General features: G+C 33.6%; 4 protein-coding genes across 11 annotated transcripts; 2 read left to right on the top strand and 2 right to left on the bottom strand.

Moving 5' to 3' along the window:
* Window positions 1-2: 2 nt before the first annotated feature.
* Window positions 3-1,740, top strand: LOC126920749 (GPN-loop GTPase 3). 2 transcript variants are annotated; one of them, XM_050731476.1, is made up of 4 exons: window positions 3-108; window positions 482-631; window positions 819-1,015; window positions 1,103-1,740. In XM_050731476.1, exons 2-4 carry the CDS (start codon window positions 587-589, stop codon window positions 1,704-1,706), a joined length of 846 nt encoding a protein of 281 aa, XP_050587433.1. In that variant the 5' UTR covers window positions 3-108; window positions 482-586; the 3' UTR covers window positions 1,707-1,740. The 2 variants fall into 2 exon arrangements, with proteins under 2 accessions (XP_050587433.1, XP_050587432.1); XM_050731475.1 differs by lacking the exon at window positions 3-108 and having other exon boundaries at window positions 277-631.
* A 61-nt stretch (window positions 1,741-1,801) lies between these two features.
* LOC126920747 (PHD finger protein 12) lies at window positions 1,802-4,796 on the bottom strand. Of its 3 annotated transcripts, none has more exons than XM_050731470.1 (6): window positions 4,604-4,796; window positions 4,177-4,419; window positions 3,853-4,052; window positions 3,437-3,711; window positions 2,349-3,364; window positions 1,802-2,256 (listed from the first exon to the last, which is right to left on the bottom strand). In XM_050731470.1, the coding sequence occupies exons 2-6, from the start codon at window positions 4,222-4,224 to the stop codon at window positions 1,882-1,884; spliced, it is 1,914 nt and encodes a 637-aa protein (XP_050587427.1). In that variant the 5' UTR covers window positions 4,225-4,419; window positions 4,604-4,796; the 3' UTR covers window positions 1,802-1,881. The 3 variants fall into 3 exon arrangements, with proteins under 3 accessions (XP_050587427.1, XP_050587424.1, XP_050587426.1); XM_050731467.1 differs by having other exon boundaries at window positions 2,349-3,367; window positions 4,604-4,792; XM_050731469.1 differs by lacking the exon at window positions 4,604-4,796 and adding an exon at window positions 4,517-4,535 and having other exon boundaries at window positions 2,349-3,367.
* Window positions 4,797-5,039: 243 nt separating this feature from the next.
* LOC126920751 (39S ribosomal protein L18, mitochondrial) lies at window positions 5,040-6,497 on the top strand. 2 transcript variants are annotated; one of them, XM_050731480.1, is made up of 4 exons: window positions 5,040-5,442; window positions 5,545-5,658; window positions 5,866-6,109; window positions 6,268-6,497. In XM_050731480.1, the coding sequence occupies exons 1-3, from the start codon at window positions 5,267-5,269 to the stop codon at window positions 6,101-6,103; spliced, it is 528 nt and encodes a 175-aa protein (XP_050587437.1). In that variant the 5' UTR covers window positions 5,040-5,266; the 3' UTR covers window positions 6,104-6,109; window positions 6,268-6,497. The 2 variants fall into 2 exon arrangements, with proteins under 2 accessions (XP_050587437.1, XP_050587436.1); XM_050731479.1 differs by lacking the exon at window positions 6,268-6,497 and having other exon boundaries at window positions 5,043-5,442; window positions 5,866-6,178.
* Window positions 6,498-7,319: 822 nt separating this feature from the next.
* On the bottom strand, window positions 7,320-24,146 carry LOC126920748 (protein Wnt-5b-like). Of its 4 annotated transcripts, XM_050731473.1 has the most exons (10): window positions 22,596-23,459; window positions 22,020-22,333; window positions 16,638-16,810; window positions 14,051-14,135; window positions 8,880-9,145; window positions 8,360-8,540; window positions 8,112-8,223; window positions 7,918-8,020; window positions 7,670-7,837; window positions 7,320-7,527 (listed from the first exon to the last, which is right to left on the bottom strand). In XM_050731473.1, exons 4-10 carry the CDS (start codon window positions 14,128-14,130, stop codon window positions 7,340-7,342), a joined length of 1,098 nt encoding a protein of 365 aa, XP_050587430.1. In that variant the 5' UTR covers window positions 14,131-14,135; window positions 16,638-16,810; window positions 22,020-22,333; window positions 22,596-23,459; the 3' UTR covers window positions 7,320-7,339. The 4 variants fall into 4 exon arrangements, with proteins under 4 accessions (XP_050587430.1, XP_050587429.1, XP_050587431.1 ...); XM_050731472.1 differs by lacking the exon at window positions 16,638-16,810; XM_050731474.1 differs by lacking the exons at window positions 16,638-16,810; window positions 22,020-22,333; window positions 22,596-23,459 and adding an exon at window positions 24,122-24,146.
* Between the last annotated feature and the right edge of the window lie 466 nt (window positions 24,147-24,612).

The raw sequence follows: 24,612 nt of genomic DNA, 5'->3' as shown, positions 1-24,612 counted from the left end.
TAGTATAAGTGCTATGTAAATGCATGTAGTTTTTTTTTTATTTTTCTATATATGCATCAATCTCAGAAAGCAGTATAAATTTTTTCATTTGCTTTTACTCTTTGTAAGGTAATAAATGTTAATGTGGAAACTTCTTTTCATTAATGTACTATTTATAAGAACTTTTATTTTTAATATTCAATAAATTTCTTAACAATATAGATTTTATGTACTTGTAATGAATTATTATAATAAAACTGTAATGAATTATTTTTATTATATTTTACTGCAAAATTTCATAACTAGTATTTTATAATGTCTAAATATAGTAATACGTAGAAAATTTATAATCTCCTTTCTTTTTCGTTTATTTTTATCAAAATGACTAATAAAGTATAACTCATTTAATTATAAAAATTTTATTTCACTATAAGAATTACATTTGCACAAACTGTGAGAATTCTAACCTAAACATTAACCTTTTATTACTCAAAATCATCAGGTTTGACAACCTCAAATAATAGAATGTGATCACTTCCAATGGTTGTAGCGCATAAGTGTATTTTATTTAATTCGTATGATATTAATTTAAAAGCAGAAAAGTAAAATGAGATACGCGCAACTTGTTATGGGACCAGCCGGTAGCGGAAAGGTATTCTCTTCTTTTATTAAAACTTATGAATGTAAAGTATAAGTATACGAAAACGATGCAATTGAAATGTGCAATTAAATTAAAATGAACGCACAATTATATTAATATAAGTATTAAACAATACACAGATATTTTTTATTAAATATGTATTATATTACACATTAATATTAATAATCTTTTTATATAGTCCACTTATTGTTCTGCTATGCAACAACATGCAGCCAGTGAAAGACAAGTAATAGAAGTAGTAAATTTAGATCCAGCAGCAGAATATTTTGATTATGAACCTTTAGTTGATATAAGAGAATTAATTCAGTTAGATGATGCTATGGAAGATGATGAATTACGATTTGGACCTAATGGTGGTCTTGTATTTTGTATGGAGTAAGTTTATGAAATAAATTTTACTTTCTGTATAAAGATTATAGTGAAGTTAAACATTTTACATTTACAGTAAAATTTTATTTGTAGGTATTTAATAGAAAACTCATCATGGTTAGAGGAAAAATTAGATGATGTGGATGATGATTATATTATCTTTGATTGTCCAGGACAAATAGAGCTATATACACATATGACAGTTATTCGTCAATTAATAACAATGTTGCAAAATCTCAATTTTCGCATATGTGGGGTATTTTTAATAGATAGTCAATTCATGGTTGATGGATCAAAGTTTTTATCAGGTACAATGGCTGCACTTAGTGTGATGATTAATTTAGAATTACCACATATTAATATCCTTAGTAAAATGGATTTACTGTCAAAAAGTGCAAAAAAGCAACTAGACAAATATTTAGAACCTGATCCATACAGTTTATTATCAGACATGGAGAAAGATTCTTGGAATGAAAAATACAGAAACCTCACTGAAGCAATAGGAAGGCTTATAGAGGACTACAGTTTGGTGCGTTTTTATCCATTAAATATAAGAAACGAAGAAAGTATGGCAGATATTAAACTAACGATTGACAATATTATTCAATATGGAGAGGATGCTGATGTTAAGATTAGAGATTTTGATGAACCTATTAATGACGACGATAAAGATGTAAATTATGATGCAAATACATGAAAATAGTTTGACTCAATAAAATATTTTCATGAAATATTCTTTTGAAATTTACTTTCCAATGCCAATGAAATACAAACAAAATAAAATAAAAAGAATTCGTTTCATTAATTTAATTACCGGTAGCTTACGAAAATATCTGTACACGGAAATGATGGAATATTAACACTATAAGGATTCATCGTTCTAAATGTGCATTTATCGTATTAAATACAAACATTAGGCATCCAAATGCCAGCGTCGATCCGTGAGCAACAATAGCACTTCCTTCCCACCCTTCTTCTAAGTGATCTTTATTTTTTGTTTCAGACCTTGTCAAGTTACATTTACATAATACTCTTTTCTTCTCTATTTGTTTTTGAGTCAGAACCTTTTCTCTTATTATAGCCTTTACTGCTTCTGTTGTATCTTGTTCCTTACTCATTAATTGGTATTTATCATCAGCTTCTTCTTTTATCTCTTCTACGACGCCTGTATAGTTACAAGAATATAGTACATTATCAACTACTGTTCCATATTCGCTATAGTTTAATAATTCATAACGTTTGGTACTCTGTAAATAAAAGAATATAGATAGATAAAATAATACATCTCATAAGATATTTAATGAAAACAATACATATTGAAATCGTTATCCATTATTACCTCGTCGAAAAAAATAATAGCGTGTTTTGAAGATGTAAAACTACAGTTACCATAATTAGATAAAACTAAATCACAATTTGGTCCACTTCCAATAGTAAGTGTTTTATGAACCATAAAAGTTGGTGGTTTAGGTTTGTGATTTAAAGAAAACAATGCCGCTCTGGCCCTTGTTTGGCAATTAATTATGTCATAATTTTCTCCATCTGGATCTAAAATTTGTTCTAATCGTTGTAATGCCAATGCTTCTAAAACTGGTCTTTCAAGTAACTGTATACCTTCTTTTATATCATAACCAAATTTCTCTGCATAATATTCAGTACTAATGTCATCATTACAACTACTTTCAATTACATTTTCTTGTTCTACATTTTCCTCATATTTAATGCTACTTGTATCTTCTTGATTATTTTCATCCTTTAATTCATTGTTTTCTTCAATCTCCTTTTCTACTTCCATTGATTCTTCCAATTTTTGCACTTTTGTATTTTCTTTTTCTACTTTAGGGAGTTTGTTATCATTATCTTCTATATCCTGCACTTTAATATTTTTAATCACTGGTCTTATGACAGCATCATGATAAAATTGTACAGGATCTAATTCTGGTGGGTGTTCATAATGAAATTTTACAGAACAGGGTACCTTTACTCTTGTTCGACCTTCTAATTTGATCTTTGTTCGAAAAAGTGGATTTGCAGCACGCGCTTTACGTAAAAAATCTAATTTTACTGCATGTTGATCTATACGTTGATTGGCATATTTATCCCATAGTTTAATACGTTCAGTCACTCTACACGAGGTTAATAAATTTTGATCTATGAAATGATTTGGATGATTAGGACACATCCATCTTCCAATTGGAAAAGCAGTGAGTGGTGGGTCTAAACAATCTTGATGAAAATATAATGGACAATAATCACATGCAATTAATGGTGCTTTTCTGCAGCTTCGACCACATTCAAAGCACAAACGTGCTGGTAAAGGTACCATTAAATTATTATCTAAACAGTGACTTTTCCCTACTGAAAAAAATCTTATAATTAATGATAAATTATGTAATAAATATCTATAAAAAATTAAATAATATATACCATTATTACTTCCACTTTGTTGTTTTCCTCTTCTACCTGAAACATAATCTACTTTATTACTACCAGGGAACATAATTGGTAATTGCAATTCTTTAGGCAATTCAAATTCTCTGGGATTAACTAAAGATGCTGCCAAAGCTAATACTTCTAATGCAGATTTTTTTTTATTCTTTTCATTTCCTTTGGTATCTAACAGATTTCTTTTTGATGCACATCGGCAAGCATAACACAACCATTCCCCATTAGGAATATCTGCTGGATCCACTGCTGGATAACTGCAAATGATTATATATATAAAATTCAATTCATTTAAACAAAAAATTAGATTCAGTACGCATTTTTATATTTAAAAATAATATTACTAAAGCCAGAAATATTGAATCTCATTTCTTTCATCTTGAAGTATCCAAACTCACTGGCATTGCAAATGATATGATGCAGGGCATTTGTCACAACATATAAGTTCTCCTCCATCTCGACAGGCATCACAGATATCATGATTGTGGCCACGTCCTCTTCTTTTAAAATACGGATGCTTTTTTTCTTCTTTGTCCTTTTTATTTTTTGCTGTTTTAGAATCTTCTGATACAGGTGGTGCTATAAGAGCTTGAATTTGCTAGCAACACAAAAATTAATTTTATAAAAAAGAAATATCTAAAAAATTTAGATATAGATAAGAAAATTATTATATATAATGTAATTTTTCATAGATAAACGAATTATATTTCATTCTTACTTACTGGCATTAAACCACCGATCATTGGAAAACCATATTCTACAGTACCCATTTTGAAAGTAATTTTTAATTCTTAATGCTATAAATTTTTCTTGTTCAGCGTATAACATTTGTTTAACTACGAATTATATATTTACTCTCCCTTTTCATTTTTCATATCTAAGTTGGTTATGTATAAAACTTAGAAAAACAAAATATTAGATTTATACACTTAATCCTTGCAAGATACTGTAGATTGTGCTGTCCCCTGTATAAGAATTCAAAATTTTAAAGCAAATTTATGTAAATTTCATGATATATTTATTATTTTATATTTCTCCCATACAAATATAAATATTTCATACATTCACATTCTTACATTATTATTCTTATATAATGATGCTTAAAATATGTAAAACTCAAGTATCTATATTCTTGAATATATTTCTTACCGTGTACTGTTTATACTTTTTACTATATGCTTAAGAAATGTGTTTTTCTATATATGATTATATTCGTCTTATACTACATACTTGTATAAACTATACTATATGTATATACATACTTCTTATTTCAAATTAAGAGAGCTGATATTTATATTTATACGTATGTACTTGTAGGTTGCTGTAATCTCACATAAATTTATGAACAAACAAAATATAAAATGCTATTTAATATATTTTAATTTTGTTTGCAATAAAATAAGAATATTAATAAATGTTATGATATTATGATACCATATTAATCAAAAAATATTAGCTCTTATAAATAATTAAATAGTATAAGAAAAAAATTAATTGAAATTGTACACATAGATTAAGTAACACTGAACTTTGTTAATTATCTTAAAATAGACTTTTTATTATTTTAATTGAATTAAACCCAAATATTATATAACATGTAAATATTATGAAAAATATTGTCTATTGTGTTATTGATTATGTAGTATCATTGAGCGAGGAGTTCACTGCCCAGCTTATATTCATTATTTGTGATTGTTTGGAAATATTTAAAGAATTTGAGGTTTAAACGAAAGATATACATACGTATACATTTTGCTTGCATTTGAATAAACAAAATTATTAAAATATTTATAAATTATATAAAATCTCAAAATGCTTCGAATACCTACCAACACCTTAATTAAAAGACAAATGCATGGAAATGCAGAAATAGTGAAAAATTGCAAAGAAATCAGAAATCGCAATCCACGAAATTTGGAACGTTTAAGAATTGCAAGGAAACATATAGGATATGCTCTTGATAAACGTCAATGTGGATATTGGCATAAGTAAAATAATTACTATAACATAATTTTTTCTATTATAACCTTAATAGTGTACTAAGTTTTAATACTGTATCTTTCTAACACTTGTGATTAAAATTTGGATAGGTTGGTTGTACGTACCACTCAACGACATGTTATAGCAGAAATATGTCATTTTGAAAATGGTCCAGTTATCACAATATCAAGTAAAGATTGGGGATTGAAAAAACAATTATTTAGGTTTGTAGACACTATAAATACATGAAATAGAAATGCATTGATTTGAAATTTGAAATTTCAGTTAGCAAGAGAAATGATGACAAAGATTTACGTAGATTCTAGACTTACGTAGATTATTTGATTAACTTATGAAAAATTTTAAATAGTTAATAATTAAATACTTTTCAAAATTCAAGAACCAAATTAAAATTATACAAATTATTTTAGCACAAATGATTGTATAGCATATAAGTTTGTGGGACGTATGCTTGCACAACGTTGCTTAGAAAGTGGTATATCTGAAATTTATTTGAATAAAAATTCTTTTGTTATTGGAAACAAGGTACAATCACTAATCGATACACTGTTAGAAAATGGAATTTGCTTACAAGAACCAGAGCAATATAAACATCCAAGACCTGGGACCATGAATTATCCAGAGAAACCTTGGGAAACATATGAATAGTATTCAGTTATGTATAAATATTATACAAAAGTATATATATAGTACACAGCAATAAATATAAGTTACATAAACTAACAGATTTTGAATTATGCATTTTGTCTATCATAAAGTAAAGTAAAAATAATAATAATTTTTCAATTTTGATCTTTTAAATTTTATTACAGATCTTTTGAAGTTAGGAAAATATTTGAGGAAGGATATTCAAAAACATATTGTCTATTTTAGTATTATCTGTCTTTATTATTTAAGCATTTCTTTTAATTGGAATATGCAAATTTATACAGCATACATTATATAAAGATAGCAATAAATAATCATGTTAATATTAAATAAAATGTAATTTATGACAAATACAATAAACCTACTGTGCTCAATAATATTAAATATGTATAAATGTGCAGGATTTATCATTACTACACTAGTACCTATAAACTAGATTAATACTACATATTAGGCTAACTTATTTTGCATGCTAATAAAAATATTTCTTTACAAATATAATACTGTACTAATAATTGTATCATAATTATAGATAACAAAATATCTAAATAGTTCAGAAAATTTATGAAATCTTTTATTTTGTTTTTCTTTTTAATTTATGAAATCACAGACCGTGAGTAATTTATGAAACTTAATTTGGTTGAGTTAACTTCATAAATAACTGTACATAGACATTTATAGCTTTTATTTTTGTTACTGGATTTTGTAAAGTGCACTTATATTTATTGAGACTCTGAGAAAATCCTGCACATATGAAAAAATAAATCCATATATTACACTTTAAACAGTAATAATACTTCAGTCTAAAAATTTAAATTTGGATTTTGAATACCGGTAATAGGGCATATATTTCATTGTTGAGTAATATCAAATTCATAATTTTTAAGATGCAAGCAGTGTTTTTAATCATTTAACTATTTTTGGAATTTTAAAAACTTATTTGTATTCATTCATACATCCAATTTTTCATGAGAAAAATCTATAATAGTATAAAATAAAGGATTAGTGTGCATATTTTAAGTTAAATATGATATAGCACATTTTTTAAATGATGATGATAATAGGTAAGCATTTTACTAAAAGTATTTTGCTAAATGATCATTATAATTTTAAGAAATGTATATACACAGTATAATATTCCCTAATAATTGATGTCTATCTGAAATATCGAGGAAAATTGTATCACAAAGAGGTACATAAATTTTTCTTATGAAAGTATCAAATAAAATTGAAATTTTATTTGCAAGTATGAATATCTACGCTTTTAACACAAGTTTTGCATTCAACGAAACAACACCAATGAAATTTGCACTCGCATCGTTCTCTAATGGTTGATTTTTGTGTGTTATATCCTCGACCGCAGCAAAGAAGATTACATCCATCCATACCGGATGATGTTCTGTTGCAAATTCTTCCGTGTGTACCTAATAAATATTTATTTTTTGTAAAGAAAGAAAGAAATTTGCATAAGCATAGTCTCGTGTAGTATTTATTTAATATTTTTGAAAATTACCAAAAGAAATTAATAAATTGATCATTTAAAGTTTTTGAATAAAAATTTGTTACCTAACGATCCAAGTGTTTCATTAGGAAGACAATAGTTTGGAGATTCATCCAAATAAACTAGATCATTCGCAGTAGGTAACGAAAATCTTGGATCTCGCATAGACAAACGTCCACGTCTATTTACTCTCACTTCTGTTGCCCCATCGTATTTATCTAAGAGAAAATCACCTGTAAAGATGATTAATATGTATTTATAATATTATTCTATTATCGCAACATTAAAAGTAACTACATTAAAAGAAACATACCAATTTCTCGGAAGGAAGCGAGTTGCTGCCAGCAAGTAATTAAGCTGCAACTTCCAGAAACTCCGTGACACTTGCACGTTACTTTGGACCGTTTTATAACAGCCTTTGGAAATTTGTTAATTTCATAATTATTAACGCTAATGATTCCTTTGTCGCTATCTAGTAAAATGGAAATAAAAAGGAATGAAATTTACCCTGCGTCCGGCTTCGTTATTATGAAGATTCATTAAGCTTCTGCCTTGTTCTCTACTGCCTCTTTTAAAACTTCGCTCACGTTCTTTCACATCAACGAATGCTTGTGTAAATCTAAAAAGATAAAATCTGTTAGAGAAAGCTCTCGATGAAAGCTTCGAGCATGTTAAACATTGACAGTAATATACAAACAGATTAGGGAGTAATTTAAAAGAGTTAATGGAATTAAAAAAGAGCTTGCAATAATTACTTGTAACCGTATTCGAGATTGTCTCCGCAGCCACCCCAGATCCAGTCTCGCTTTAGATCTCTGGGTCTGCTGCTTCTAGAACATCCACACGAGGATAATTGTCCATCTCTGCAAGATCGGCTAATCGAATATACCACTCCTGCAGCTGTGATCGCATGGACGAACGCAGTCTCTCTGCTTGCTAGGAAAAGGAACGCGTCCGTTTAAACCTTTTTTAGCATTTAAAGCTAGATCAATAACTGCTTAAAAATTTATTTATAAATGATGACATTTTAAAACTTTTATTTGTTTAAAGAGAGTCCTTATCCTTGATCGATCCATGAATTAGTGTAATATTCTTCATTTCTTCCGTACTGTTTATTGAAATCTACCTATCTCTTGATTGCAATAATGAGATCATCGCATCGTGATGTGTCTCTTCGTAAATAAGAGGTTGTTAGGAAACAAGCATTGCCAACAAAAGGTCATTGACGAAGAAAGAAAGAACTTGATATAAGTAGCTTGTATAAAAGTGTTTTACCTATTCTAAGCATAGGTCCGAACACTGATTCATCAGAGACAGTGGAGCAATTCCATCTTCGGTCGTGAAATTGATGCTGGCACTCGTGAATTCCAAATTTTGCACCCTTCGCAACACTTGGCATGTGATCCACGGACAACTGGCATAGCTTCCCTTGGCCTTGCGAGAGCCCTTTTAGCCCATGACAAATGCTCGATGCAGCGACGTCGTAAGTTTCTATCATCTGAGCAGTTTCGAGTTGTGGAAAGTGTTGCAAGCCGATGTTTCTGAAACGATCACGGGAAAAAGCGATACAAACGTTAGGATAAAATCAGAACGGAAAAGAATAGAGCGATAGAGTAAGGTCGTAGAAAACAATAAATATTATTTAACTTAATAAAATAGATTTATAGTTGTATTCATAGAGCTGTTATAACTTTTCCACCAAGCCAATATGTACCTCTGTTGAATAAAAATTAAATCCATCATTTTGATTAACGTTGAACATTAACTGTACTGAATATTGTTTGGGATACTTCAGGGTAGCGATTAACAGTTAATAGCGTTATTCAAATATCACGTGTATTTTTACATTGTTTCAGTTATTTTATATTATATTAGCAAATTTCAATACGAGTTTTACAAGGATAATAAGTTTCAATGGAACCTCGAGCGAAATCTATTCTTAACTCGAACAAATAACTTGCAACGTGGAAGCTTATCCGATATTTCCGAAACCCATCTCGATCGACCACCCTTTGTTGAATAGTCGACGCCCCCTTCTTTTCCAAAAGGCGTGTATAAATTCGGTCGAACTTGCAAAGATTTGTTACGCTGATTATACAAATTTGGAGCAGAAAAGCCGTGGGCGAAGAACGGTTCTCCGTGCCGATTTTTAATGGTACATTTGTGAGTCAACCGAGCGAGATGATGGAATGATGCCGTCACGGACAGAAGTCAGGGGGTCTCTAACGGATCTACCAATCTGAAATTCGAAACGGGTGCTCGTAAAGGTTTTACCAACGATATAAGCATGAGTATGAGTGTACGCTGTACACACTCGGATGCTCTGATATTGCCAATCGAATACATAAAATGAACGCAGTCTAGCGATCTCAATGCGCAGGATTGATGAGCAAAACGTGTAAGAAACAATAGGAAAGTTATGTCATATATAGTGTATATATTTGAGGATCCGTGTTCGATATTTTAAGGGTAGTAGAACGGGTTAAATGATCAACATGTAGTGTACAAGTTGTTGGATATTCCCAAGTATCGAATCAAATTAATTTTCTCGTTCGCTCTCCTTACACTGCGATGGAATTTGCCCAAACGTTAAACGATGCCTTAAAATACTTTGTTTGAGTATAGTATTTAGGAAAGTAGATGGGTACTAAATTAATGAACATTTCTACAATATCAAGGCTCTAATCATTTTCACCTGGAAGCAATATTCCAAAAGATAAAAGCTAATCGCCAAATTTTTTTAATTGTAACTTAGAAAGAGATACAACTTGTCCCAGTTATGTAGACCATTCTGTGTAGGAGATATCGTTCCTGACGTTAAGCACACTGTATTATTACATCTCAGATGTTTCTATGCCGTTGTTTACTGCAGTTTCTAATCCCTTTTACTGGGGTGAAAGTTGCGCGTGATACTATCCCACGTAACATACAGTGCTTGAAGACATCACCGATAAATGTTAAAAAAAAGTAAACGATTTCAAATCAAGCAATTTGACTTTCATGAATTTCAAGTGATTTCAAGCTTGAAGCGAAGTCACTCGGATTAAAGAAGCGAATTAACTAATCTGAATGAGATTTAGAGGATTAAGATTTTCAACCATTGGTCTCATGGTAAACTACACTAGGGTATGCATAATAGACTGCATTAATATTCCGGAACACGTTTTGGTTGTGATATATTATCAGCTTTGCACTCCCCTAAAACAATGACGCAGGGAATCATGGGAGGGGAACGATAATATTTCGAAGGATCCTGCCCACGCAAATTCGTGGGGCACTTCGTAGGCCGTGCCGTCCCAAAAAGTAATGCCCCGTGTCTCTTAAAAGATTATACCGGCAATCGTATGGTTTTACGTACCGGGTGTTCTAATTGAAATATTGTATTTAATTTTAATTTCCTGTTGAATAAACTTTGCTACTTCAATTCGTTGATTTAGTCCTTAACTTTGTCATCATTTGGACGAAGAGATAGAAATGAGGTGAATTTTAATACTACGAATCAAATAATAAGTTAATTCCAATATAAAGTAGTAATTTATAAAATTTTACTTTGTACGAGATTCGATCGTTACACATTGAAATATCAATCGATTTAAATATAATTTTATGCTCTATTACTCTAAATCGGATATGTGATAATTCTTTTCTGATAAACATTGAAGAGCGACGTAGACTTTATTCCTCACAATGATCAGGTATACGTTATCCACCTTATTTTGCGTAGGAGTAATGTAATCGATCCGTATTATTTTAGTGTTAGCAGAGACGAACGATTGAGATAATGATTACTATTAGCAGTAGTAAATTATCAACCATGAAGTACGATCTCTCCATTAACACAACTAAAAATATACATTCCTTCGAGACTTTAAAAGTTACTTTGACTGTGCTCCTCGTGCAAGAAATTCTTAAAGAAATGACTGTGAGTTTATGAGGATTTTATCTTTGCTTGCTGAGGATGAAAACAAAGAAACATAGGAATTTAAAAGTAGGCAAAATTTCATGCAATACATAAATTATATCAGAATGAACAAAAATTTGATCGATATCATCGTATCATATCGGCAAAAAGATCAAAACGGAAGAGAGGAAGGAAATAAAGTAAAGGAAGAAGGGATGAGAAACAAAGGAAAGGAAGAGTTCTTTTGTTCCTACAGTTCAAGCAGGAATTCTTCGTTTTTTATGTTACTGCCTTTCCTATTTCTCATTTTTTTCGCTCAACATGCACGTATCATTTTGTAGAAATCTAAGAAACGAAGAATAAGAATTGATCATATTACAAGCGAAAGAAACTATATGCTCGGTGTTAAAGCGAATCGAGCGAATTGCTAGCCGATTTCTAGTCTAACATCGAACGAAAGAAACTAAAACATCTAGTGGAAAGTATCGTGTCGCGGCCAACAATGACGCCACTTTCTTCTCACGTGGGACGAGAAAAATGTCTCGAGGCCACCCTTTAATCTGACTGTTTCGATATCGTCGCGATTCACGGAGAAATAGTGCACCGGGAATGGCCTTGTGTGAATCAATTCATTCTTGTACTTAAACACACGCACATCGCCGTGTGTCCGGAATCTAATCTGGACGCTGGCTCTTAGTCGTGACTTAAGGGGTTGTTACGTTGATACTGGAGGGTAGATTAGCGAGAGAAACGCGCATTTTTGCGAGAAAATTGTTTTATCTTGCATAGACCATTGCTCAAGTTACGCTCTATCTTATTGCCGACTGAAATGTCGTGTAATTAATTCGCTCGCGTAAAATCGTAAGTCATGGAAGAATTTAAGTCTGCCATTTACGACGCACAGAGTAGATATTCACGTCGAGTCCGTTCGCTAGATAAGGCATATAACAAGGATACGTGGCGAATGAAAAGTTGAATACACAAATTTTTAAGAAGCTGATAAGGTGGGAATTCACTGAACAAAATCTGTATCTTTAAGACAGAACTCTTTGGTTAAAGTATATAGAAATTGCACGAATATTGATAGTAATTTATTAAAAGCTCTTTGAAAGATCTCTCAAAAGTTCAGATCTAATTAGGATGTGGTAACGATAAAATTAAAACGACCAGAGATTACATCCGTCGAGTTCTTAACTTAAGCTCAGATAAGAGGGATTAACTTTTATGGAGATCCTGTGAGTCCCGCCCAAATGATTAGGCATTTTCTTGATCAGAGACGCTTAGCGATGAGATTTAGAAAAAAGAAACCACTGTAATGACTGAAAGGGCTAGTGATCATTTATCAACGATCGATATCTATTAGTGTCATCTTTTGAATTTTGAAATGGGAAGCAGTGTAATGGAAAAGTTGGTAGCATTTATCAATGATCGAAAGTATTTATTTCTCGACATTAACAACTTTAAACAACAAATAACAGCTTTAAATTAATTATAATCCACTTTCGATACTCGCAACTTTGACATATTAGGTAGGATCTAGGAAGAAAAATTCAACAAAAATTTATCAAACGAACTGGCCCTTTTTTATTTAATTTTTATTTCATTTGAAGCTTCGATCAATTAATTTTAGAAATATCAAAAGTTAATACGAAGTCTATCTCAGATAATATCTTCAAAAAATCTTTGCTATGAAAGGGAAATTTTGAACAACTTCTTCCGTTTTCCTTTCTACTAAAAATATTTGCTATTTCAATTCAACTGGCCAGAAATTTCGACGAAAGGAAAGGATTTAGAAAAACATAAAGAAGCTTTCATCGAGGGTAGACCCGAAGCAGAAGAAAAAATACCACAATCCCAGTGATTTCCAAAAATCCAATTACGAAGCGGGGCATAAAGGATCCTCACGGGTGAAAATTCCACGCCATGAAAAACTGTACCGATCTCGGAACTATTCAATGATTTGTCATGGACGTGCAAGGGTGAAAATCAGGGGTGACTAAGGCAATTCAGAAATTAGACACACCGTTGTCGGGGGTACTTTGAGAAAGAGGACAACGATTCTATGAAAAATCCTTCGATCGTGTTCCCACGACGCGATTTCGTCTCGCTGCATACAAAGAGCTATAAATTATGGTAGTCGTTGCGTGGGCAATTTTTGCGGGAATTTGATGAGGGTAGAGAACCGTACCTTTCTCTTCGCGACATATTAATTTATCGATTATCGTCCTGATACCCCGTACTTGTGTTCTTCGATCTGTACCTTGAAGATTGCGCCGAGTAATTAGGCAATTTTGCGTAGGGGTTGCGAATTTCACGCTTACTCCTTTAGGGAAATCTGAATTATTATCTGCATTTAATAGCAAACATTATGAAGGAATGCACATTATAACGTTTTTACTTAAATGTTTGAATATTCGTAATTATATAAAAATTGGATATTACATTGGTAATTGAATATAATCAGTTATATCTTAACGGTATCGAAATACTCGATATTGGAACTTTAATTTAAGAAGCTGGTAATTCAACAAAAAGGGGTACTCACATCCATGTTCCTGGTACAGTCAATGCTACGACGATGAGAAGTAATCGCGAAATAATGAGTAAGCTGCTGCAAACTGCCATCTTGCCTGCAAAGTAATTTCGATATAAGTATTAACTTCCAAATTGTCTTACCATTTTTTTCGATTAAATTCTAATGTACAAAAAATAAGACTAAAGAAAAAAAGGCAGAATTTATATATTACGATGTGGAATATACATGTCGTCGAACGTATCTTAAAAGATGCAATAAATCGTCGACAATAAAAATACATATCTCCATTAAAAAAAATCTCTTTAAAAAAGACTCAGAGTATTGTATTAAGTTTCTTCCACCAAGTCAAACAACTTTCGTGTGTAAAGATTTATTTGCATTTACAATAGCGTGTATGCACTTGAACGGACCCGTTAATATTCGAGCTCCATTAAAAACCGTGTTATTCGAATTAAAAATAATTTTCACGAAACACAATCACGAAGAGCATCTCCTAAGACCATTTCACAAGGGAATTCCAAACAGTAACACCAAGTGCTTCACCCGGTATACAAAATGAGTACGTGAGTACACGTACTAGTATATACAATATACATATATACGTGTATACCAGTTCTGTGGGCTGCAAGCACGCCGTAGCCTCGGCTTGAAACGAAAGACACCTAAGTCCAGGCGATTATGGTACATCGATTCGACATTACACCTTGCTTGCTCCTGAAGCGACTCACGAGAGTCCTCGGTTCTTGTTCTCGGTCCAGGCTCCAGCCATGTACGCGACTGGTTAATAGAAACTACAGACCAGAGTTACGACTCGTAAACTCCATAACTTTTCATTTTCAACTGTTACGCTACGGTGACACGAGAACTATACCTGTTGATGAGTAGAGTCTAGCGACAATATTGTATTTATGGTTTATGGATATACTCTCGCCTTGATTGCACATGGCGAACGTACACACATCTGTTTGCAAGCGTTGAGTTAGATTTGGAAAGTCTGTAATATTTTTAATACGTATTGCTATCAAGTTTCATGACTTACTAGAAAGGTGGTTTTAGAATTATAGCCTTACTTTAAATTTAATTCGGGCAGATTCTGTTTTGATAGCGGAAATAATAAATTTTCTGAATTTTTTTAGTGTAGTCATTCTGATCTGTTGGTTTTGCTAGTATCAAAGTGGAATGTCTGGAATTTTTCAGTAGAAAGGCCATCATTGACCAGCCAAACGGTATGAATTTTATCTTATTGAACCTTTTTGATTCTCATGAAAGAATTAGTGGGAAATATCTTAATTTAGACATCGAAAACTAATACAGAGGTATTTATATTTTCAAGGCCACCTTTATCTTCGTACGCAAAACACATTATTTATTAACTACTTCGAACAGTTTAATTTTAGCAAGATATAAATACTTCTTTCTAAATCTAAAATAATCACGATCTCATTTTAGAATGGCGTTGCATCTCAAGGTCTTGGTAATCGATGACAGGTTCGTATAAAAAAGTGTACCTTGGGTCTTGTTCGCGAGTGAATGATCTTGGGTAACCCGATCGCGGATCAAAAAGTTCCGCTACTGGTTTTAAAAGAAGCGAAAGAAGAGGCGCGTCGTTCATTAAGAAACGCTGCGCTGTTAAATCAAAAAGCTCGGCCCGATTATGGCACATCGATTCTTGCGTTACACCTTGCTCGACCACGACGGGTGGCTGTTGCATTCAAAGTTGCCCGCTGCGACTAGTTAATATATGCTACTCGCTGAAGTTACGAGTCGTAAATTTTGTAACTTTTGATCCCGGCTTGCTATAATTTTAGTGAACCGACCATGAAACAAATTAAACACGCTTGCGAACGGGAGCTTTTTAAAGGAACATGGTATCCTGTCATCAGTTGCGAAATGTATGTCAGCAAATTACCGTAGATGTAATGTTAATTTTAAAAAATGCGTAAAGATCCAAAGGTACATGCAGCACCTTTATGAGCGAACATGTAATAGTTTATTTGGATTGGATTTTATTAGTAAAACTATAAAATCGTGTATATCCAACGTGTATATCCAAATTAATGCAATGTAGCAAAGTTATAGGAGCTAATGGGTCGATGAATTTTACAATCAAAATTTTATAGCAGTTATCGTCTATCTAGCTATTTAAATATTACGTTTTCTGATAAAATTATTCCTCCTAAAACTCTGAGGTTTAGAAATTTATAGTACATATTGTCAAATGTGTCTTTTCACTACTGGATCCTTCAATTACCAAAAGTTAATATGTTATAATTCAGGTTTAAGGGTTGTGTGATGACTTTTATGACAGAATATAAATTAATTGCAGCCGGTAGGTTTCAACAAATGGGATAGGTATATTTTTACCAAGATATTTATGTTTGAAACTGGATAGGCAATAAATTAAAAAATAACATAGCGTACTATATCATTTAGGGAGAGAATATAAAAATTCCAGGATTCTAACAGGATTTAAAGCTTCTAGTATACTAGAAAAGCACCCTGTATATCCTCGTCTATCTAACCCACGCGATCGAGCAGAATATTAGCCGGTGTATAAAATGCATTTGTGATCACGACAGGAATGTAAATGGCGTACTTCAGCACGTCTCTCGCGGGGCCGGCCTCGAATTATCAGCAATAAAGTATCTCGCTGGCGTGTTGAACAAGACATGACCGGCGGTAGTGCAAGCACCGCTACATTTGTTGCTGAATGAGTTGGTCTTCGTCGGCTGATCGTTGATCCTGCGCAGCTGGATGGTACCACGCTGGCTATAATGATCGTAAAAGATCGTTGATCTAATATTAAAAGCGCACACGACGTTCCGTGGCTAACGGCCATTGAAAAGAGGAAAAGGAAATCTGTGAAGTTTCAAGAATCCTCGGCTCGCGATGATAATTAGGTACAGATCTTTAGGACCGCGAGGACGTCGTATCTTCAATCGTCGCCTAGAGATACGTTCGTTAACTTTGCCAAACGAAAATTTTATTTCGACGTAGATGATTTATTGTCATAATTAGTCGTATAATCATTTTGTTATTGACGTGTTTTTTCGATAAACATTTACCGGTCTACAATCAGAATTTTGTTTCATTATGACAAAGATCGTGATTTGTCATTGTGATCTAAAAGTTACGGAATATTAATTGGTATAATGATAAACAAATAAATGGTATATAACTTGCAAGTTGCATAGAGGATTAATCTTTATTAATTTATTCATCGAGTTTTCTTGATCTTTTTAAGATAAATTGAATTTATGCAAAGAATTAGGAATCGTATTAAGAAAATATATTTATGTACAATTTTTAACAAATAATATCTTTACCTGTACTTTAGGCAGTAAATTTAAGAGTAATCTGGACGAAACTGTAAATATCATAAAATCATCAAGCTATATTATGATCGTTTTATCGAGCTATGTAATAATTCATATAATAATGAAATGTATGTTTTTATGTAATCTAGTTGACATGAATGAATACAAAAAATTGACATAAAATGTAAAACATAATTTCATTACTTTGCTATTGCTGTTGGCCTTGTAGAGAAGCGCAAAGCAGCCTGCTTCCACCTGACCAGGAAACATTATCGTAACTTCACTGCCGATAAACTCACTGAAATTCTACGGTACACGTTTGCCGGCTACGAATATCTAAGTGGAGAGTGAGAAAGAAGAAGGCCAAGAATTGATACAAGCGGACGGGAAAGCATTAACATCGCAATTTAATTCCTGTTAGACTCGTAATTACATGCGCATTTCAGATATGTATATGTATAATACGTTCATTCGGATTGCGATTAGACATTGGTTTTGGAATAGTGTAAATGTTTTGGGAAAAATGTAAAATATATTTTTATTAATTAGGTTGCTTCCAAAATTAAGGAAACATAAATTCTCGGCTCCTTTAAAATAGTCTTCTACGCTATGAAAGTATCCTGACGCATAATCGTAAAAACGATGCTCCGCCATAAATCGTTGTCTAGACAACATCTACTTGTTATCCTTTTCAACAATATTCGGTAACCGCTTTGTTTAAAGGACAGCGCTCCAATTTAGGAGACATCATGACGGCTTTATGCTTTACATCTTTCAATTCTATCTCGCGGTTCTACGAGACATGCAGTTCAAACCATTAACTTTATTACCAGTTTTACTCAAAAGGAGATGTCATACATAAGTGAATCTCGGTTGGCATTAAGGATATAGTGTATATACAATGCTACTCTTTGTTTTATTAATATAAGATACTAATACAACAAATAGTTTTAACACCAAGAATATCACATAGTATTTTGTATGCACTTAGCTAAACTGTTGATAGAATACAATTGAACATGGCTGAGGATCCAATGACATCTATTTCAAACTGGATTTTCTAAAAGAAACGCGATCTTAAACGAAAAAACTAGATTCTACCTGTTCAACTTTATCTGTGCACATAGAATCACCATCGATCACCATCAATCCTACGTTAGTGTTTTCGAGCCGTGTGCTTGTAGCTAATCTTACCAGATCGTAACGTTCGATTTATATGACATCGAATACTTTCGAAGTACACGGAATAAAATATTCCTTGGACGATATTCTGCTCGACGCTAGCGTATGCGATATGCAAGCCTGTGTTTTTACATTTTACAGGGCCATTATTCCACGTTCTTAAACATTCATAAATACCCAGACCACTTTACACCCAGGTAAGAGCGGATCGTTGTTTTCCATGGCAGGGAAAAGGTATGCACGTCGTTGCATCAACCTGTCCTCGACGAGTCGGACCGGGATTTTCACGAGGAGCGGCAGGACGACTCGAGTCCTCTTAACGAAGTTGCTGGATAGGGACGATACGAGAACACATTCACCGTACGCGTGCATGCGAGAAAACGAGAGCGTGCTTACCCGGCTTGTAGACTCGAGAGGAGAGAAAGGAGGTGCGTACAGAGGACTTCAGGTGAGGGACAGTAGAGAGAGAGAAAAAGAAAGAACTGAAAGAAATAATGGTGGAAGGGGATGAAGAGAAAGTTAAAGAAATTGTAAACATACGAGAAAGAAACAGGAAAGAAAAAAAGGAAACGATAATGTTAAATGGGAAAAAGGAGACTGAAAGAGAGAAAAGAAAAGAAATTGGATAATGATCTTGGGGGGAAGCAAGCAAAGGACGGAACGGTAGAATGCCGAACGGAAAAGGAGAGAATAAAAATGAAAAAAGGAAAGAGGAGATAAAGAAGAAGATAATTGATCGAGGTAGGAGGAAATTATGAGAAAGAGTAAAGAATGAATTGATATAATGAGAGAATAAATCGTTTTGATGTAGAATTTTTTATCCGGATAAAATTTTTGATGATTAAAAGAATTACAATTAAATTCATAAATCCGATAAGCTAAGTATTTTCACATTTTACGTCGTTTACTGCTTTTGCTATCGCATGGGATACCTGCGCGATAATACGGGTATTATAGGATTTCAGTAGGTTTATCGGCGGCAAATTTATGATGTCTCCCAGTCAGGTGGCGGCTAACTGCTTTTATCCTTACTTACGTATGGAAATGGTAAAGTAATACGGATGCTTATTGAATTAAGCAAATTGAACTCGTTTAATTACGATGGAAATAGTTGCTCAATTGAAAACATATAAATTCGAATTAATTGCGATATCGATAATGCATATGTTTTAACACGCACACTCGTTATTTTCGCTGATATATTTTAAAAATTTGTCAAAGAAGGATTATATACTTCAATAGTTACCAAAATTAACGTGAACTGAAATCTGATTAATCACATAATTATCAAATTCGTTTGGTGATTAAATTTACGACAATAAAAGATTTTAAAAAAGGGGGAAAAAGTCTTCGGCCTACAAAAGGTTCGTCGCAGGATGCACAATGGCAAGGCGCAATAGTTAGACAGCAGTACGATAAAACACGGATAATCATCGGATGAGAAACACCGGGCCTCGTTAAAAGTGTGCAGCAATTAATCTGCCTCGGGTCTCGTAAATCATTGAGCGGCGATCACAGAAGGGAAGTCGTGGATCAGCGGCGCGAATGTTCATCGATCGATCGAAGCTACCTCTCAAACGAAAGCTTACCTTAACGGCAATGTTAATCGATGTCGAATACCATCGCGCACACTGATTCTTCGCTAACGAGATCCGATTACTGACACTGGCGAATTCAACGTCGAGAATTCGCATAAAATCCGCAGTTAAGCCACTTTTCAACGACGCACGCATAACTTTTTGTTGATTAGACGAAATGAGAGAATAATTGCCGGATACGCAAAGGATTTTTTAAAATAAAAGCTACAGTATCCGAACCTTCTCGCGGAATTTAGCTAATATTATTAGAATACCTTTAATACCAAATTATCAATTCATTAACAAATTCTTCTGTACTTTAACGATAGTATTATTTGTGATATTATGGTAAAATAGAACTAAGAAAACAATATTGTAAAAAATTATCGTTTAAATTAAAAATGAATAATTTCAGAATAAACAGAGCACTAAGAATGACTAATAGGATAATTACGAAATACACAGAGCTAAAGGAAACGGTGTACGAGGTGTATTATATGAGTGATATCCCATTAATTCTTATCGTAAACTTCTCAATCAATGTTATTCCGCAATCTACACCGGACAACTTTCATCGTCTGCAACCATATACTATCTATGTATATCTGCTAGTACGAAAGGCTAGCGTCTTGCGTATCTGTCGTACAGCAAGGAAGTTACTTAGCAAAAGCTCAAACTGATGAGATAAGGTTGCTTGGCGTAACCTGCGCCTCATCCATAACCAGATATATGTTACGATAACGGAAAACCAAAACGTAACAACTTCTAAAATATTCGATGGATTTGAAATGTCCATAATGAAATGCAACAGAGATCGTTTCTGTAGAACTTACATTTTGTTCGATGAGATACGTGTGTATTCCTTTCAGTCGCTTCTTTTTAGAATGCTTTCAAATTTTACAGATATTTAGAATATCCTGTGCTCCAATTTCACTCTGGTTTCAGTTGTAGAAACCACAGATAAACAGTTTTAATGTTTTAAAAACTTAAACGTAGGATTTAATATAGGATTGAAACTTAGTAGAATGCTTTTGTTCATCTCTGTATAGTTGACTTAATAGTTCTTCGTTATTGAAATATTAAAATAGTCACAGTGCCTATATTTTCTGCTTAGAATCAATTATATAAGCCATGCATGCTTTTTTTAAAGATCCTACGAATATATCAAAGAATCTGAAAGCTAATGTAATTAACCCGTCAACTGTTTTATTGCTCACGGCTCCGGCATTTCTCTATTTATGCGGCGCGAACGCAACAAAACCAGATAGATCAGTTGCATTTTTCGCACTATGTGAACTAGTTTCGATAACGCCGGCCATTTAAAATTCAACGAGATATTGTTCCCAGAATAAATTGTCTTGAGTCGAGCCGCCATCGAAACGTGATTTGATATTACGATATGCGTATCCGTTTGTCAAATGGGCATTACAAAGATCCTAATCATTTTTGCAACGGGAAGACATTCCAAAGGATATAAACTACTGATTATCAAATTTATTTACGTCATTTAATCGTCATGTTTGAGAGAATCGCTGTTAGGTTTGCTTATAAGAAATTATTAAAGAACATATACCGCTATACGTATGTACGTCAATTAAAAGGAAAGAAAAACTTAGAACAACACGCGATAAATTTAAATTAAATTGAATTTGCGATACAAAAACGAAATAAAATTTCAAGAGCAAAGATGTATTATTTAGCTATAGGAATGACTTTTCAAATTACATGGTCTTATAGAGGGTTAATGGGTTAAAGGGTTAAATAGAATAGGCTTTCCATGTATTTATAATCCTATCGATTTTAGTTTCTAATTACAATATTAATACGTTAATCACAAAGGCAAGGTTACATTATCGATAGTTAATTATCATAGTCCATTAAACCGATTAAACGATTACTCACCGAACCAGGTGTATCCAAAGTCGTTAAGGACGAGTTAATTATTGCCCCAGTAAGATCGGGCAACGTTTCACTTTTTTATGGACGAAAGCCACACAACGACACTTACTTTTTGAATTAATACCGATAACACAACTCGTGTCGGCTCACTTTCATCGAATCTCTGTTCAGATTTCCGGTTTTGCCGGGAAACCCATCATTTTTCACACGGCACAATTCATATCTCATCTTCAGCATCGAAACATTTGATCTTCACAAATACAGCGAAAGAAATTGTTTTCGATGAACAAAATTTTTCTTTTATCTTGTTCATGTCCCTATATAAATATTACATAATATAGAATCGTTATAATATACAGTTAGCGATAGTTTGTTTCGAAGATAAGCGAACAATTCATAACTAAAATTAAAATTATAGTACCGCCACAAAATTCTTTGAAAATAAAAAATTGAAGATTTTCAATAATAGGGAAAGAGAAAGGATTATTTAATAATCAAATACTTAGATATACTGCCAACTTTTTTCTAAAAAAAACTTTGACTACGCTTATCCTCATTAGTATGTTTAAAATATCTCACGGTTTCCTTTGTCTTCAATCATTTCCATCGTGAATTCCGGCGATAATAACGACGCCGATCATACAGAGGGTGTAAGGAAACTTTCGTAAGTCACCGTTGATAAATATAAAAAAGAGGAATCGGCCGTGAAACAACGATCACCTGTTAGTCAAGGCAGCCGGTCGCGGAAGTGTCATCGAAAACAGTCACTCGAAACACCAACGGGTAAACACATTCTAATTCTCAATCATTTCGTAAGCTCTTCAAACACCGAAAGGTTTCTTGTCACTTCCCTTTCTCGAGGCGTCCCCGACGAACGCCGTGGTTCACCGTGCTAAAATCCTCTCGACCTTCTTCGTGGCCCTTCATTCTCGTCGATTCGAAAAACGAAGCGTCACCGGAGCTGTTACGTGCAACTCCAAAACAACTTTACTCTCCTCTGGTCGAATGTCTTAAGAATCACCATCCACGTTGAGTGGAAACTTATTTTAAAGTGTCCTTCCTGTTCACCACTTTGAGACCCCGTAAACGTTACGAGACCAGGGGAGCAAAAGGAAACAGAGCCATATTTGGCACGTGAAATTCCAGCACGATCGAAGGAATTTTTCAGGAGCAGGAATCGGAAGAGGTTTCCTTTCGTTCGAAGGGGACTTTAGACAGAGGTAGGCAGGATCGGTAAAAAGAAGCCGGTCCCACGGCGGATCGGTTGTTGGATCATCTCGAGGACGTGTGCTGCCTCGTGGCAAGAGGCCAGAGACCGAGGAACGCTGCGAAACCGACTTGGACGACGTGTTACTGCGGAATGGTCGCAGAGTGCAGGCAGAATCCACGAGACCGTGGTACGTTTCGTTCTCTCCCGCTGCCTTGTCTCTCCTGCACGCCACGGGATCGGTCTCTCCTGCTCGTTCTCCCAAAGAGGGAGCCCCCTCGACTAGCGATGGCCTTAAGGCACCTCGAATCAGTTGAAACTGGCACCGCGAGTTCTCCATTATCGTGATTATTCACCGATCGAATGACAAAACCGAATAGCTTTGATTTATCTTCTATAATATGTAGCTCGACATATGACGAATAACGTTGAAGATAAATTGTGGCTAGTAGATCAGTTCGGATAAGTATTCTTTTTGAGATACTTGTCGCTATTGAATTTTACTTAATTGTCGAATTTCTTGACAGATTTATGTTCCCTGTTTCGTTGAATAATTTACCGCGTTAACTGTCGGGTAAATTTGATGTGTTAACCAGGGCGTCAAAATGGTATCACTTATTTCAGTAAGTTCAGCGTCGTGTTCGCATAATATATGAAACATTTCTTTGAAATATGAGTCCGATAAGCCATTTTGTCTTATCGTCAATTATCAACCACGTTAAAAAAATGCATAATAAGTAAACATATCAAAATCTCTTACTGGACGTACATTTAAACAATATTTTAGTAAATTATAAATGAATATACTGTAACAGCTCTGTTCCAGAAATTGTTGAATACTTGAACTGAAATAACTTATTAGTTAAGTTAAAGGTACATTGAATCATATGGAAATTACTTCAATTAATCGGTGACTTCCATGACGTCAGTGGAAGGTCTAGGTACCGGTTACCGGAGACCCCCAATGCCAGTCAACGTGTCAATATACGTGTAAATTGTTTGAAAACTCGTGATATAGGAGAAACTGAATGCCCATCACTACCCTCGACGGAACTCGCCGGCTGCTTCTCTCCCCTGTTTCCCTTTGCCTTTCTGTTTCTCTCCTTCCCCTCTTGCCGCTCTCTGGCCGGTTCATTGGTTCATCGGTGCACCGGTCCAGGCTCCGTATTCTTCTCTCTAATTATACCGTTACGTGCAATCGCTCGTGTCAATTAGCAGCTCTTTTTTTCCTGCCCGAATGCAACCCCTTCTTTCGCGAAGGACCCCGAGGAGGATTTCGATTCGACTTCTCCTTTCTTTCTTCTTCTCTCTCTTTCCTTCGAGTGATTCCGGAGAGACAAAGGGGTGGTTTCGTGATCCTTCTCGTTCGACAAAGATTTTTTTAGGAAT

The sequence above is a fragment of the Bombus affinis genome, chromosome 9 (assembly GCF_024516045.1).
Source record: "Bombus affinis isolate iyBomAffi1 chromosome 9, iyBomAffi1.2, whole genome shotgun sequence".
Taxonomy (NCBI): domain Eukaryota; kingdom Metazoa; phylum Arthropoda; class Insecta; order Hymenoptera; family Apidae; genus Bombus; species Bombus affinis.
The sequence above is the reverse complement of the archived record's forward strand: the minus strand, read 5'-3'. Positions and strand labels throughout refer to the sequence as shown.

Excerpts from the sequence above, each read along its gene's own strand:
- LOC126920748 (XM_050731471.1), bottom strand. The coding sequence starts at position 22,623 with ATGGAAATGATTGAAGACAAAGGAAACC. Across the intron at positions 9,146-14,050 it reads ACTGTACCAGGAACATGGAT|AAACATCGGCTTGCAACACT; the intron begins GTGAGTACCCCT and ends TGATCGTTTCAG. Across the intron at positions 8,541-8,879 it reads CGGACCTATGCTTAGAATAG|CAAGCAGAGAGACTGCGTTC; the intron begins GTAAAACACTTT and ends TCCTTTTCCTAG.
- LOC126920749 (XM_050731476.1), top strand. The coding sequence starts at position 587 with ATGAGATACGCGCAACTTGTTATGGGACCAGCCGGTAGCGGAAAG. Across the intron at positions 632-818 it reads GACCAGCCGGTAGCGGAAAG|TCCACTTATTGTTCTGCTAT; the intron begins GTATTCTCTTCT and ends CTTTTTATATAG. Across the intron at positions 1,016-1,102 it reads GGTCTTGTATTTTGTATGGA|GTATTTAATAGAAAACTCAT; the intron begins GTAAGTTTATGA and ends TTTTATTTGTAG.
- LOC126920747 (XM_050731467.1), bottom strand. The coding sequence starts at position 4,224 with ATGGGTACTGTAGAATATGGTTTTCCAATGATCGGTGGTTTAATGCCA. Across the intron at positions 3,712-3,852 it reads TCATATCATTTGCAATGCCA|TTATCCAGCAGTGGATCCAG; the intron begins GTGAGTTTGGAT and ends AATCATTTGCAG. Across the intron at positions 3,368-3,436 it reads ACAAAGTGGAAGTAATAATG|TAGGGAAAAGTCACTGTTTA; the intron begins GTATATATTATT and ends GATTTTTTTCAG.
- LOC126920751 (XM_050731480.1), top strand. The coding sequence starts at position 5,267 with ATGCTTCGAATACCTACCAACACCTTAATTAAAAGACAAATGCATGGA. Across the intron at positions 5,443-5,544 it reads CAATGTGGATATTGGCATAA|GTTGGTTGTACGTACCACTC; the intron begins GTAAAATAATTA and ends AAATTTGGATAG. Across the intron at positions 5,659-5,865 it reads TTGAAAAAACAATTATTTAG|CACAAATGATTGTATAGCAT; the intron begins GTTTGTAGACAC and ends AAATTATTTTAG.